This window comes from Caloenas nicobarica, chromosome 13, assembly GCF_036013445.1.
Source record: "Caloenas nicobarica isolate bCalNic1 chromosome 13, bCalNic1.hap1, whole genome shotgun sequence".
Lineage (NCBI taxonomy): Eukaryota > Metazoa > Chordata > Aves > Columbiformes > Columbidae > Caloenas > Caloenas nicobarica.
The window spans coordinates 11,691,625-11,705,200 of NC_088257.1; the positions used below are offsets into that span (position 1 = coordinate 11,691,625).

Below are 13,576 nucleotides of genomic sequence, written 5' to 3' on the forward strand. Positions count from 1 at the left end.
TGAGAGAGAGAGAAATGAAGAAACAGCTGCTTATTTTTGTGGAGGGGTGAAATGCAGAACATTGTTCTCTCTCAGCTTTATTTAATTTTGAAAGAGCACTAAAAATGACATGTGTTTATGCTGTGTTCCCAGAGCAGACACTGTGCTGTGCGTGCACAGCCACCTTGGGCAGAGAACATGCAAATGTGCTTCTATGGGCATAAAAGAAGCTGTGAAAACACAAGTGCCAGTGACTTCCCCAGCACACTGACTGGTCCTGCATGTGTTTTGTGCTCAGTTCCTTCCTGCTGAAGCTACAGCAGGGATTAGGTGATGGGTCGTGGGTATTCCATGTATAGTGCTGTGTGGTATCTGCTTCATCAGCTCACCACCAGCTAACTCCCTCCTTGCCCTGGTCCCAGATGGTGGGTCTAGCACACTGGACCTGTTACTGAGTTGTTTTGATTTGCTCTTGGAAAACCATTCAGCTCTACTGGATTGCACCCCAGGCTGTGCTGCTTAGCCAGCCGAGCACCAGGGAGCGAGGCTGGCTGCGCCTGGGAGCAGCAAGGTGCTGAGGGAAGGTCCTCTACCTCCTCGTGGGCAGGCTGTGGGGCTGTCTTGTGCAGCTTCACACCAAGTCTCCATCAGTTGGCTTTGGCTTTGTGTTGGTGGGAAAATACCTTCAAGTGCAGTGGAACAGTTAACCAGCAGTGTAAGTTAACTGCTGGTCAGGAGTTCCCATCAGCACTGGGCTGCTGCTGTATGAAGTTGCGGCTTTGGGAGCTCACAGCTTCTGGAGGAGGCAGGATTCTTGTCTAGCTGAAAAAGAAAAACCTTTAGGGGAACTCGAATAAAAATATTTGTTTCTTTAAGCCTGTGGTGTTTGCTGTGGGTTTGGCTCTCGGTGCCATACTTGACTGCTCTGAAGGTGCATTGAGGTTGACAAACAGCCCTTTGCGAGACATGTGGCCTCACAGCGAATGAGACCCATGAAGTGCCAGCAGCATGAGGGCTTGGACCACCCCTGCGCTATTTGCCACCAGCACCTTGTTCCAGCCCTGAAATCCCAGCACCCATGTGGGGCCCTGCAGCCCCAGGGTTAACAGGATGTGAGGGCCTGGGCTGGCACCTTGCTGGCATGTAATTGCCCTGCTTGAGCTGTCACTGGAGAGAAAGCAGACAAACAGCCCAGATCCTGGCAGGTGCCCAGCGTGGGCAAGACAAGGCATGGCACCGTGGGGTGCAGCAGGCACCGTGGGATGGTCCTGTGTTCAGTCCCAGTGCGTGAGCTGGGACGCTGCTTTAGGGCACTTGGCATTGCCCGTAGAATGGCAGTGTGCAGTGGGGAGAGACAGCCTGTCCTGGGGAGACCACTCATACCACCCTGAGCTACATATCCATTGGTCTGCGTCTGTGTTCATTCAGCCTTGATTTTTAAAATGGTTTGTTCATAGCATCGGTGGAGAGCTTCAAAACCAAACCAAGCCTTATCACTGCTTTTCTTAAGCCTATCCTATAGACTCTTTCAAGAACACCAGGCTCTGGTGACAGGCTGCAGGTTTTCTGTGCAGTGTTTTTTAACTGGTAATGTATCAGGTTATTCTCAAATTCACGCATGCTTTGTTCAGGTCACGCATGCTGCAGTTACTGCTCGTGACAGACCCGAGCCCCCTCTGGAGGTAAAGTGCCCCAGTAAAAACCCCATCCTCAAACCTCTGTGCGCTGCTGGGCTTTAATGCCTGAGAGAGACCTTACACCCATGGGCAACGCACACAGCTGTAGTTACACCACTTAGGGCTATAAGCCCTGGAGAACAGACTAATACACTAAACAAGGTTTATCACTTGAGCGAAAAAACCCCTGTGTTTACAACAGTGGGTGCTCAGCAGCTCCTTGGGCAGTGGCTGGTGTCTGTAGGGAAGAGGCTGGTTAAGGAGCGTTCTGGGTTGAGCTGATTGCTGCTGGGTGTGGGTGCTGCTCAAACAAGACAGCCAGATCCCTCCTGCTCCTTCCTCCTCTGTTTCTGTGTGACAGTAGAGGGTCATCTTTCTCAGCTGTGTCACTCCAAGCATAGGCTCTTACAAAAATATATTTAAAATTGCATCCTTGTCCTTATAGAGATCTTGCACGGAGCAAAGCTGGTAGGGCCCTTGCAAGGGGATCCAAATACAGCCCTGATGCGTAACCAGGCTCGTAGGACTTTCTGTGGCATGTTTGGTGTCAATGGCTGCACAGCTCTGAGTTAGGAGAACTTGGTTTGAAGTATTTTAAGCATTTTTCACTGAAATACAAACTTTGGACCTGCCAGGGATTACAGTACTGGCTCCCAAGCTGCTGTGACACCAATGCTGTATCTCAAACTAATGAGTTCTTGGAGTGTAGCTCCATTTCAAGGCCTCAGCCATCTCCATGGCTAGCATGAAGTGCTAATGTGAACATACTGCCAAAATAATTTGAAATAAACCAGAATCTAAAAATAGGAAACAGCTAAGAGCCCCATTTATGAACAGCTTATTCTCCAAGGAAGCTACAATCTGGTTAAGATCAGTGCAGGGAGAAAAGTCCATTGGACATCTAGGCAGCATTGAACAGACAAGAACAAAATACAGCTGTCCTGGGTCAAAGGGAAGGTCTGTTAGTCCAAAAGCCTGTGAGGTGGACACTGAGGGAAGTGGATAACAGCAGGCAAGCACATGGAGATGCTTCCTTGGAGGTGCTGGTCAAGCTTCTGATTGACTTTCTGGTGGGTCTGGCAGCTTCTGTGGCTGTAGAAGGACCCTAGTGCTCTGTGAATGCCATGTCTTACACAGGTTCAAAACACTCAGCAGGGCAAAGGCATGCCAGGGAAAAAATAAACCTACCCTGGGTTGCAATGTCCCATGTCAGAGCTTTACAGCTACTGTGTGTGCAGAAATACCTCCTGTTGTTTGCTCTGAGCTGAGTCACAGGGAGCCTATGAGCAGGGAAGGAGTTGGCTCGGCAGGTTTTTCAGAACAGAATAGCCTGCCTGACATTATTGCAGAGCAAATGGCAAATGCTGATTTACTCTGACAATGCAACAAAAGCCTTAATTCAGGCTGCCAGTTCTACTTAAAAGTAAAAAGTGGTTTGGAGCTCCTCAAACACCTTCAGGTTCAAGTTTCAGTGGTATCAGCTGTAGTCACACTGGGACTGGTGCAGCAGGTCTGTGTTGTACCAAGTGCCATCTACCTCTTGCTGACGGTTACCAGCCTTGGTCTTGGGACCGGTCCCAGTGTTATCCACAAAGGGTGGTAAATCACAGAATGTCAGGGGTTGGAAGGGACCTCAAAAGCTCATCCAGTCCAATCCCCCCGCTGGAGCAGGAACACCCAGATGAGGTTACACCGGAATGTGTCCAGGCGGGTTGGAATGTCTGCAGAGAAGGAGACTCCACAGCCTCCCTGGGCAGCCTGTTCCAGGCTCTGTCACCCTCACTGGGAAGAAGTTTCTTCTCGTATTTAAGTGGAACCTCCTGTGTTCCAGTTTGTATCCATTGCTCCTTGTTCTATATTGGTTGTCATTGAGAAGAGCCTGGCTGCATCCTCCTGACACTTGCCCTTTACATATTTATAAACATTAATGAGGTCACCCCTCAGTCTCCTCCAAGCTAAAGAGCCCCAGCTCCCTCAGCCTTTCCTCATAAGGGAGATGCTCCACTCCCTTCATCATCTTTGTGGCCCTGCGCTGGACTCTCTCCAGCAGTTCCCTGTCCTTGAACTGAGGGGCCCAGAACTGGACACAATATTCCAGATGAGGTCTCACCAGGGCAGAGTAGAGGGGCAGGAGAACTTCTCTTGACCTACTAACCACCCCCCTTCTAGTCCACCCCAGGTACCATTGGCCTTCCTGGCCACAAGGGCACAGTGCTGGCTCACGGTCATCCTGCTGTCACCAGGACCCCCAGGTCCCTTTCCCCTACACTGCTCTCTAATAGGTCATTCCCCAACCTGTACTGGAACCTGGGGTTGTTCCTGCCCAGATGCAAGACTCTACATTTTCCCTTGTTATATTTCATTAAACTTTTCCCTGCCCAACTCTCCAGCCTGTCCAGATCTCGCTGGATGGCAGCACAGCCCTCTGGTGTGTCAGCCACTCCTCCCAGCTTGGTGTCATCAGCAAACTTGCTGACAGTGCACTCTGGTCCCTCATCCAAGTCGTTGATGAATATATTGAATAGTACTGGTCCCAGTACTGACCCTTGAGGCACTCCACTAGATACAAGCCCCCGACTAGACTCTGTCCCATTGACCACAACTCTCTCGCTTCTTTCCTTCAGCCAGTTCACAGTCCACCTCACTACCCGATCACCCAGTCCACACTTCCTCAGTTTAGCTGTGAGGATGCTGTGGGAGACTGTGTCAAATGCTTTACTGAAATCAAGATAGACCACATCCACTGCTCTGCCATCATCTATCCACCTGGTTATGTCCTCATAAAAGGCTATGAGGTTGGTTAAGCATGACTTGCCCTTGGTGAAGCCATGTTGACTGCCCTTAATGACCCTCTTATCCTTGGTATACCTTGAGATGGCACCAAGGATAAGTCGTTCCATCACCTTTCCAGGGTTGGAGGTGAGGCTGACCGGTCTATAGTTACCCAGGCCCTCCTTCTTGCCCTTTCTGAAGACTGGAGTGATGTTTGCTTTCCTCCAGTCCTCAGGCACCTCTCCTATTTTCTAAATCCTCTTCAATTTCCCCATGAAAACAGAACTAGAGAAAACAAATCAAGATTGAAACAGGGCTGTTTTTATGCCTGCCTTTCTAGAAGGCTGCCTGTTTAATGATGGCCCGTGGTGGTCAGGGGTTTTTGGGCACTGTGGAACTGGTGGCCACCACTTGATCTCAAACTGAAAAACCATAACTGTTTTGTTAGCAGCTGGTTGCCACCATGCACTGAGGTAAGCTCTGTCCTGCAGAGATGGAGGATGCAGCAGCGAAGATGTTGCCTGAATCTTTCAGACAGGGTGTGATGGGGCAGAGACCCACCACCTGAGATGGGCCATTATGCCTGTTTAAGTCAAGATTGAACAGAATCAAAGCCCCATCACACATGCAGTGGGAGTTGAATAACCAAAAGTCAGACCTGCTGTACTTTCTCGCTTGATAAGCCATGTGGTTGGTTAGTGGAGTCTTAGCAGATGCTCTGAATGACTGAAGAGGAAATTAGAGGGCAAGCATGTAGCTATTAAGAGTTTAAATGGACACATTTACCTGTCCTGTCTGTGCCTTGCATCATTTTATATTATTGCAAATATTAAAACCACATTTGGACTGATGGAAATAAAATGGTAATTTCTCAAGAAACACTTTTATGGCCTGCAGGATTGGTCTTAATGGCTGACCACAAACAGTACCTGGACCTGTCATTAGTTTCCCAGGAAAGAAGTTATGATTTTTATAAGGTTCTGGTATTCCTACAAAACCAGAAGGAAAGAGTTGTGGAGGCTTAATGAACTGTGTGATATTCCATGCAGGGTTAGAAAGAGACAAGTCATCTGAATGACGGTCAGGAAAAACTGATGTCAAATGTAACCTCTCTGCAGGAAGCAATTAGGGTAACTGTGCTCATCTTTTAATTACATAGTTAGGTGAAGAGCAGGGTTTTGTATGCTCTTTAGGGGTTGACTCTCAAAGCATGATTTAAGGCTTGCAAGCCAACGGAGTGTAAAGCATCTCTCTGGAAAGAGGTTATTGCATTATTTCAAGCAAGAGATCACTCACTGACTGGGGTTGACAGAAATCTCTTATTTAAAAGAGGGCTGTTGTAGAGGGTGGCCCTTGGAGAACTGGGGTGACCTGAGAGCCCTGGCTCTGACATCCAACCTCTGGTAGATGCTGTTGGTGTAGGTAAAACACGTGTCTTCTCTAGAAATAACTATTCCCTTTATCTGTTGCTCATTGCAAGAAACTGGACTTTGTTTAAAACCAAATGTTCTTGTAAGTAACTTTTTTTTTTCTCCCCCTGCATAGATTAACCCTGGCAGTAAAGCAGCCATGGCAGACCTGTGCCCAGGAGATATTATTCTGGCAATTAATGGAGAGAGCACAGATAACATGACACACCTAGAAGCACAAAACAAGATCAAAGCTTGCATGGACCAGCTGCTGCTCTCAGTGAACAGGTAGGTCCTCTTCTGTTTGTGCCCTTGTGTCAGCTTTGCTTGGCCCTTCTCTAGGCAGCTGGCACCAGTACAGTTGTGCCCTTAGGCTCAGTCCTTAGTGCATCCCTATGCTCTATGTAATTGTTCTACATTTTTAAAAATAGTAAAGCAAAATTGTCTGTTAAAGATCACTGATTAAGAAAAAAAAGTGTTCAGCTCATTTGTATGTGTGGATCATCATTTGCACCTTGCAAGGCTCATGCAGACTGTGAGCTGAGTCAGATCCTTCAACCCAATGGAGGTTTTATTAACTCAAACAAGAGTAGCACAGAGATTGAAATCTCCTTTGGGCGAAGCCTCTAACTTCATTAACATCTATCATTTTCTTAAACATTTGTTCAATGAATATACACCTGAAGGTCCTACCAAATCCACTTTATTAGACTATTTCAAAGCAAAACAAAAAAAGAGGCTTGTTTTTGGTGTGTGTGTTTTTTTTGTTGTGGTGGTGTATGTGGTTTTTTTTCATAGAAATTCTGTAACTAAGGGTTTCCAATACGAATCACATTATCCAGTCAAAATGAGTGCTCCTTATAAGGCTTACAAATAACAAATGTTATCTGTAATAGATTTAAATAAGTGTGTACAATTTCCCACTTCAGATTAAAAAGGCATTTCCTGCTATAAAGAGCTATCATTTACTGTTTATACTTCTCTTGAAAAACACATAGCACAGCCCAGGCTTCCAGTCAGAAGCTGCCGTAAATGGATTAAAGCTTTGTCGGTTCATCAGACAGTGGGGTCTGAACTGCCTGGCTGAAGCAGGGTCCCCTGAGCTCAGCTTCAGCAGTAGGAAAGAGAGAAAGAAAGAATTTCCCAGAGCCAAGGAGGATGGTTGTTTTGCTTTCTGTTAGGAGCAGTTTTAGGGAGACTGGATGGTCTTCTACCCAGACAGGGGCTGTACCCAAGGCAGGACAAGGGTTCCCTTGCTGCTGTCCACAAGCTGCTGGAGCTTTTTGGAAGAGGTGGAAATACTTTGTTGTAACAGAAGGTACGGTGAGCTACCACCTGCTGAGGTGGTTTGGCAGCAGAACAGCTTTGTCAGGGGTTATATTAAAGTTTTGCTGACAACAACTTTCACCTGCAGTGTGGCAGCACTTTATTCTTGTGTATGAGGGCTTCTACTGCATGAACTTATGGGCTGAATTCCCACTCTTACACCCCATTTTAGCCACTGGTATCGATTGGCATCTGTTTGTTGGCTGAGATCAGACCCCTGAGTACTCCTCCTCCATGAGAGGCACATAGTGTATGCACAGCCTTCTGCTGGGGTCAGCCTGGTCCCTGTGGTTGCAGTGCTTTGATCTTGGTGGTGGTAGCTGCCGTGCCAGTGGTATCTCTGTGAAAGTGCATCTTCTCTCCTAAGAGGTGACTGCTTGCACAGACACAGGGCAGGGGTTGTGTCACTGGTACAGCTCCTCTCCATCGCCAGAGGAGTGGATAGAAGTCTTGCAGCAGTGCAGGTATGTGCCTTGGTGCGGGGTTAAGGGTGATCTGTCTGTTTAGCATGCCTGAGATGCAGAAATGTTCCCTAACAACCTCATCGTGGTCTGGAAGCTGCTGTGTGGAAGACTTTTGGCAGCAGGAGGGTCTGTGGCTTCAGGTTGGGTTTACCCAACTGCATCTCTAAAGATGGATGGTTTTAACTGGGAGACCTTGCAGCATGCCCAGAGGAGTGGTGGATTCTCTAGAGCAGATGTTGCTGGTGATGACCTGCAGCCTTGCAGTGGTGTGGGGTTTGTGGGTGAGGTGGCTTAGGCTTTGCTAGGCAAGAGGATTGTATTGGTTTTGTCAGGCCTTAAAGTCTTCATGCGTACGGATTTGAAAGGCTCTCATAGTCAGACAGAAATAAATGTTCAGGCTTTTGCAAGATGGGAATGGACAGGAGCTGGTGACAGTGCAGAACTGTGCGGGGTGGCTCATCTTGGAGAGGAGATCATGCTGTTGGGTTGGTTAGGTGGCTCCCCTGAGAGCAACCACACCTCAGCTGTGCCTGGAGAAGTTTGTGGGGTGGCCTCTCTTGATAGGAAAGACTGAATAGTTTCTTTTTTCTACAGTAAGGAAAGCAGCTCCAGTAATGCTTTATTAAGTCTATTTTTAGTTTGGCCCAAAGTGAGTTCTTGGTGACATGGCTCTTGGATTTCTCTCCTGTTTCTCAAATGACCTGTTGGATCCAGAGGACTCTGCCCAGCCATTAGTCATCACTGGAAGCGTGTCCTGCGCTACCTCCTCAGGGTGAGCGGTTCCTGCTCCAGGACCTGCCTCCCAGAGAGTGGGGGGACCTGGTGCCGGTGATGGAACAGTGTCCTGGGGCAGTAACGGGGATTTTGTTGGTTTGGGTCTGTGTCCAGCAGCTGCTGTTTGGAATAACTGCAGGTTACCACCCTGGACTCTCCTATGGGACTGAGCTCCTGGAAGGCCCCACGTGCAGAGATGTGGGTTAGCATCTTCTCCCTTGGGCAGAAGGATGCTCTTCAAGCAGTGTCCTCTCTGTATGCTGCCTTCAACAAAATACAGTATGCAAATCAACACAAGGAGGTTATTTTTTTGGAGTAAGAGTATTTGTCTGAAATATTTGAAATAAAGAGCTTGTTTATTGTAGGTCTTTTGAAGACACAAAATCTGATGTTAATTCTGTTTTACCAAAGGAGGCTCCCTGCAGCTGGGTACGTGGGCAGTGAGTCTGGCAGCCAAGGGCTTCCAGCCCTCTGGGCTGCTTCCATCCCGTGCCCTTTCTCCATGAATCCTTGGCATTATGTGTTTCTGTGATACAGAACAAGATTGGGTTTGTTTTCAAACCATGGTCAGTAAATGCCCTTTGACTAGAAAGTTCAGTAGAAAAGTCAGAATAGGGGGAAAACAGGCGGAGAGTTACTGTGTGGTCTGTCAGAGTGTCCTGAGGCCCGTGTGGCCTGCCTGGGTTTCAGAGGGGTTGATGATGCAGAGAGCTAATTGACTTTGGGAGGAGATGCTGATCATCCTGTTCATCAAATTTGCTCAGTTAAGACATTTGGATACACCAGAAACAAGTAAAGAGCCAGGAGAACTGACTGTTTGTGGGTAGAACAAAAAATTAGTGTGTAAAACTTTCTCATGCAGACAATATCTCTCCCCGATACTTGAGAGGGAATGACTGAAGCTAGTGGGATTTCTGCTGTGACACAAACTTTGGCCAGGCGTGAGTGACCGTGTGGCTGGACTGCAAATAGATCAGCACATCTATGGGTAGCACAGTCTGTCATCGGGAACGTCACGCTGGGTTTGATGGTTTTTCTCTTAGCTGGCTGCATGGCAGGATTTGGGAGGAGAAGAACAGAGTTTCCAAACACTGTAATGGAAAGCAGCACCCAGAGCGCTCCTCCCTGGCTGGAGGGCTGTGCCAGCTGGTGGGAAGTGCGGCTGCTGCAGCTTCACTCACTGGGGGCTGCACTGAGCTCTGGGGGGAGCCGGGGGTGTCAGCGGCACCGGGACCTCTGGAGAAGTGAAGTTTTTGAGGCAGCAGAAAGATATGCAGTGCAAGCAGCGTGGCTGTGTTGGCAGAAAGGAACCACATAATTTCCTAGTGTATCTGGCACGGTTGCGTGACAGCTCCTGGGAAACTGGAAGAGCGTTTGTTTTCTCTTTGGGGGATGCTCCAGTTTCCCTGGGCTGGTCTGAATCCTGCAGGAAACAGGGCTGAGGGTGCAGCTCCATAGATGGGTCTGCTGGTTGGCAAAGAACGGCAGGACTCAGGGCAGCTCTGTGGCTGCTCTGTCACAGAATTTTTGGGAGGCTGAGGGAAGCAGTGTCCGGAGGGCATCAGCAGCAAAACACACGGCACGGTGAGAAGCTGGCTCCAAACAGCAATCACCTTGAATGGAAAAGCTGTTTTGTTTTCTAATAGTAGCAAAGGATCCAGCAACACAAAGCAAAATAATGTCAGGCTTGATAAAGCGCATCTGGATTTTTCTATAGTGATGGATGTCCATGTGAACAAGTACTTGTGCACTAAAATCAGTATTATTTCTTGCAATTAACCCTTTCTTACCCTGGAAGGCAGTCAGCATCCAGGCAAGTGCATACAACAAGTCCAGAGCTGACCAGCTTGGCAATGCAGCTTGTCCTGTTCTTCCTTACATATAAGTGTGTATTTCCTGATCTCTTCTCAAGGCAGCCTTCCCAGCTCCTTTGAACATGAATATCTCTTGGGGTTGTGCTGCAGCCCTAGTTATTAGGGAGGACATGTTACTTCAGATCGGGTCATGCCTCAAAAGCTGCCATAAAATCGTCTTGGAGCTGCGCCTTGCTAAAACCATCCTTTTGAGAAGACAACTGAGGACCCAAAGGACCTCGGGCACTGGACAGGAGACCTTGTGGCATAATGGACACTGTTGCTGTTGATGCACGTGGCTGGAAGGTCCTTGGCAGCACTGTCCAGACCTGCCCACCTGTGCCTGAGGGGGAAGCGAGCCCAAAAGGTTTTTCTGAAGCTTTAGTCATCTTCCAGCTGGGAGTATGGAGGATTGAGCTGCATCCTTCCTGGATGGGCTGGCCCCAAGCCCACACTGGGAAAACTGCTGGGAAGGGGATGTTGCAGCTTCTTGAGTGTGGTGGGGGCTGCACCTCTCCTGTCCTCTGCAGCCCTGGTGCTATCTGTGAGCTATCTTGCTCTCAGGCTGTACTAACATTTCTTTTTCTAAAAATCTCTACCCTGTCCTTTATCAAGGACTCTAAGTACTCTTGGTCAGATCTCTTTGCTTTGCACCCCATTCTCTAACGCCTTTCTTGACTAGACTCCGTCCCTCCTGAAGTTAATGAGAGTTTTGTCCCCGGGTTTGCTGGGTTGCATTTTGCCCTGAGATGTGCAGGGCTGTTTCTGGGCAGCGATACCATGAAAAGCAAATCAGCACAGTAGCCTTTCTGTTCTGAAATGAAGCAGCCAAAAATCCTTATCAGCTCATGAAAGGAGCCAATTTAGGTAACCAGTGTTCATGTGGGTACTGATGGTAATGTGTGAGGAATTACCTGGGCATCCCTGTAACAAGGGGTGGCTGTTCAGGTTGTAGTTAATGGTTCTGAAATGTGAGGCCAGGAGTTCAAGTGGGTTTAGTAAAGCTGGAGCAGTGCCAGGTACCTGGGCTGAGGGGGAGGCGGTGAAGACGCTGATAAGGATTTAGTGGGACTGTTCGGGATGCTCTGATGATGAATCAGGCAGCCTCTTCCCAGCTGTTGAATCGCAAGCCAAGGTAGCACAGGGGCTGCTCTGCCTGGCATCTGCAAGGGAGGGTACGAGCAGGTACGTGGCAGCTGGTTGGAGAAAATCCCGGGTGTTAAGCAGCCCCATGAATTATTACTCACAGAAATCTGGTATGGAGCTCTTGGTATTTGGCCACAAAATGTATGCACTTGACTGGTAGCCAAGGATTTCAGAGTTTTAAGTAATGTAAATGTGTGGATAAGGATGATCGCACGGTAAAACTTGTTCTTTTTTTCTCACTGAAGTTGTCTCTAAGTTACACAAATGAAGAAGTTCCTTATCAGGCAAGAAGGATGCTTCCTGGCTCCTCCACCCCGGGAGTAACATGTTCATATTCCTGTGATGTGCAGGCAGGAGTTCATGTGTGTTGCAAGACTTTTGACAGAAAAAAAATGATGCTGTTCTTCCCATTCCAATTACAGCCCTTCTGGTAATAACACTGCAGCTGTTTGTGCATGGGGCTGGGTGGGTGCTGGAGAAGTGGCAGCATCTACCTGGCCCCAGGCACAGCCAAGGACTCCAGAGTAGTTGTGTTGTATTTATTTCCTGACAGTAGTGTCAAAGCATAAGTCCTCAAAGGTTCAGCTTTGATTCCTTCTATCTAAAGTAAATCCTGGAAGCAGTTTCTTCCCCCTCTGTCTGGTCTGTGTGCTGCAGGAATGGCACTGCTGGGGCCTCACCCATGCGGGGAAGGTATTTCAGAGATGGTAACTCTTCTTTTTAAATAGCTGCTGTGGAAACCCCTGCCCAGCTCTGGGGGCTGGTTTCGCTCTGCGCGACCCCTCTGCCGAGCAAGGACAAGGGGCTGAGAAAGAAGCAAACCAGCATGCGTGGGCCAGGAAAACCCAGATTCCTTCACAGGTGGCAATGGGGTGCAGTGTTCTTGCAGTGTGGATCAGATTTGCTCATATTTGCCTGAGACTGAGTGACCAAGTGCAAGGCTGCAGTGGGGTTTGCAGCTGCAAGCTGTGCCCTGCTATGGGATGGAGAACCGAATCGCCTCTCTGGGGATGAGCAGCCTGTAGAGAGCCCACAGGGATTGATGCACCATCGCAGTTGTGCTGGGTCGGCTTTGAGAGCGCTAGTGTGAAGATTTTCTGTTTATTCCTGCCCTCGGTACAGAGATGGAGTTTCTATGGGATAAAGCCCAGTAATGAGTCTTCTGGATGTGTAGCCCCAAAAGTCCCTGGAACCTTGTGTAGCTGATGTTCTTCTGAGCCCCCCTCTCACCTCCTCCAGCTCGCAGAGGTTCTGTCGGGGTCTGTTTGCTGTGAGCAGCGCAGGCATGCTGCTGGGAGATGGGAAGGATGACAATGTCTGATGTTCTCAAGTTTCCAGTAAAAGTACAACTGAAAAAGTGAATCACCGCTTCCCCTCCAGAGCTCCTCGAGGACTAATAGAGAGGAAAACCGGCAGCTTTCCAGAGCCTCAATACACAGCAATGTTTTCAGCTGAGAGGAATAAAGCAGGAGAAATGCCACAGCTTCTCCTTCGTGTACCCTGACTGAGCCAGGTCCATCAGGTGCTCAGCAGAGCTCAGCTCCTCCTGTCAAAGCCTTGGCCACCTTGCACAGCAGGTGACAGCCCTATGTTGGGCTGCAGGGACAGATCCAACACCTTACGGTTGTCACAGCGAGGTTCACAATCCTGGGTAATCAGAAGCATCAGCTGCTTCTAGGCTGAGTTCAGGTCTTGGAAGGCTCACCATATCAGGGATAAAACCAGATTGTGATGGTAGTGGTGTGGGAGGTGAACAGTGTTTGGGAGATAGGCAGGGACCTGGAGTCACACCCCCCAGAAGGGACTATACAGATTGGGGTGCAATGCAGCCATAGGGTTGTTTGGGAGGTTTGTGTTGCTGTTGCCCATCACACCGGTGTAGCTGCACCTTCACAGATGATGGCATCCCGGGTCCAGGCTGGCACTCTCCCAAGTGCTAAACATTAGTTTATAACAGGTTGGAGAAAGTAGAAATTCAGTAAGTCCCAGGAATTCTCGCAACTTAAAAGCAGCTCTACAAATGTAGAGAGCAAGACTTGCAGATCATTACCAGGTGAAAAAACACTTTGGTAAAATATGTGAGCATATGCAAGTAATCTTTTGAGAATGACGTCGAGTCTTTTAGAAAACAAATGGTGGGATAAAAGTGTCTGCAACTTTCTTTTTTCATTTATGTT

General features: G+C 48.5%; 1 protein-coding gene across 1 annotated transcript in view; it reads left to right on the forward strand.

The window, feature by feature from the left end:
- PDLIM4 (PDZ and LIM domain 4) overlaps positions 1-13,576 on the forward strand; it is a 52,234-nt gene that overhangs the window by 11,154 nt on the left and 27,504 nt on the right. Inside the window, exon 2 of the mRNA XM_065644344.1 lies at positions 5,973-6,124. Within this exon, the coding sequence (XP_065500416.1) occupies positions 5,973-6,124 (152 nt within the window). The remainder of the gene's footprint in view (positions 1-5,972; positions 6,125-13,576) is intronic.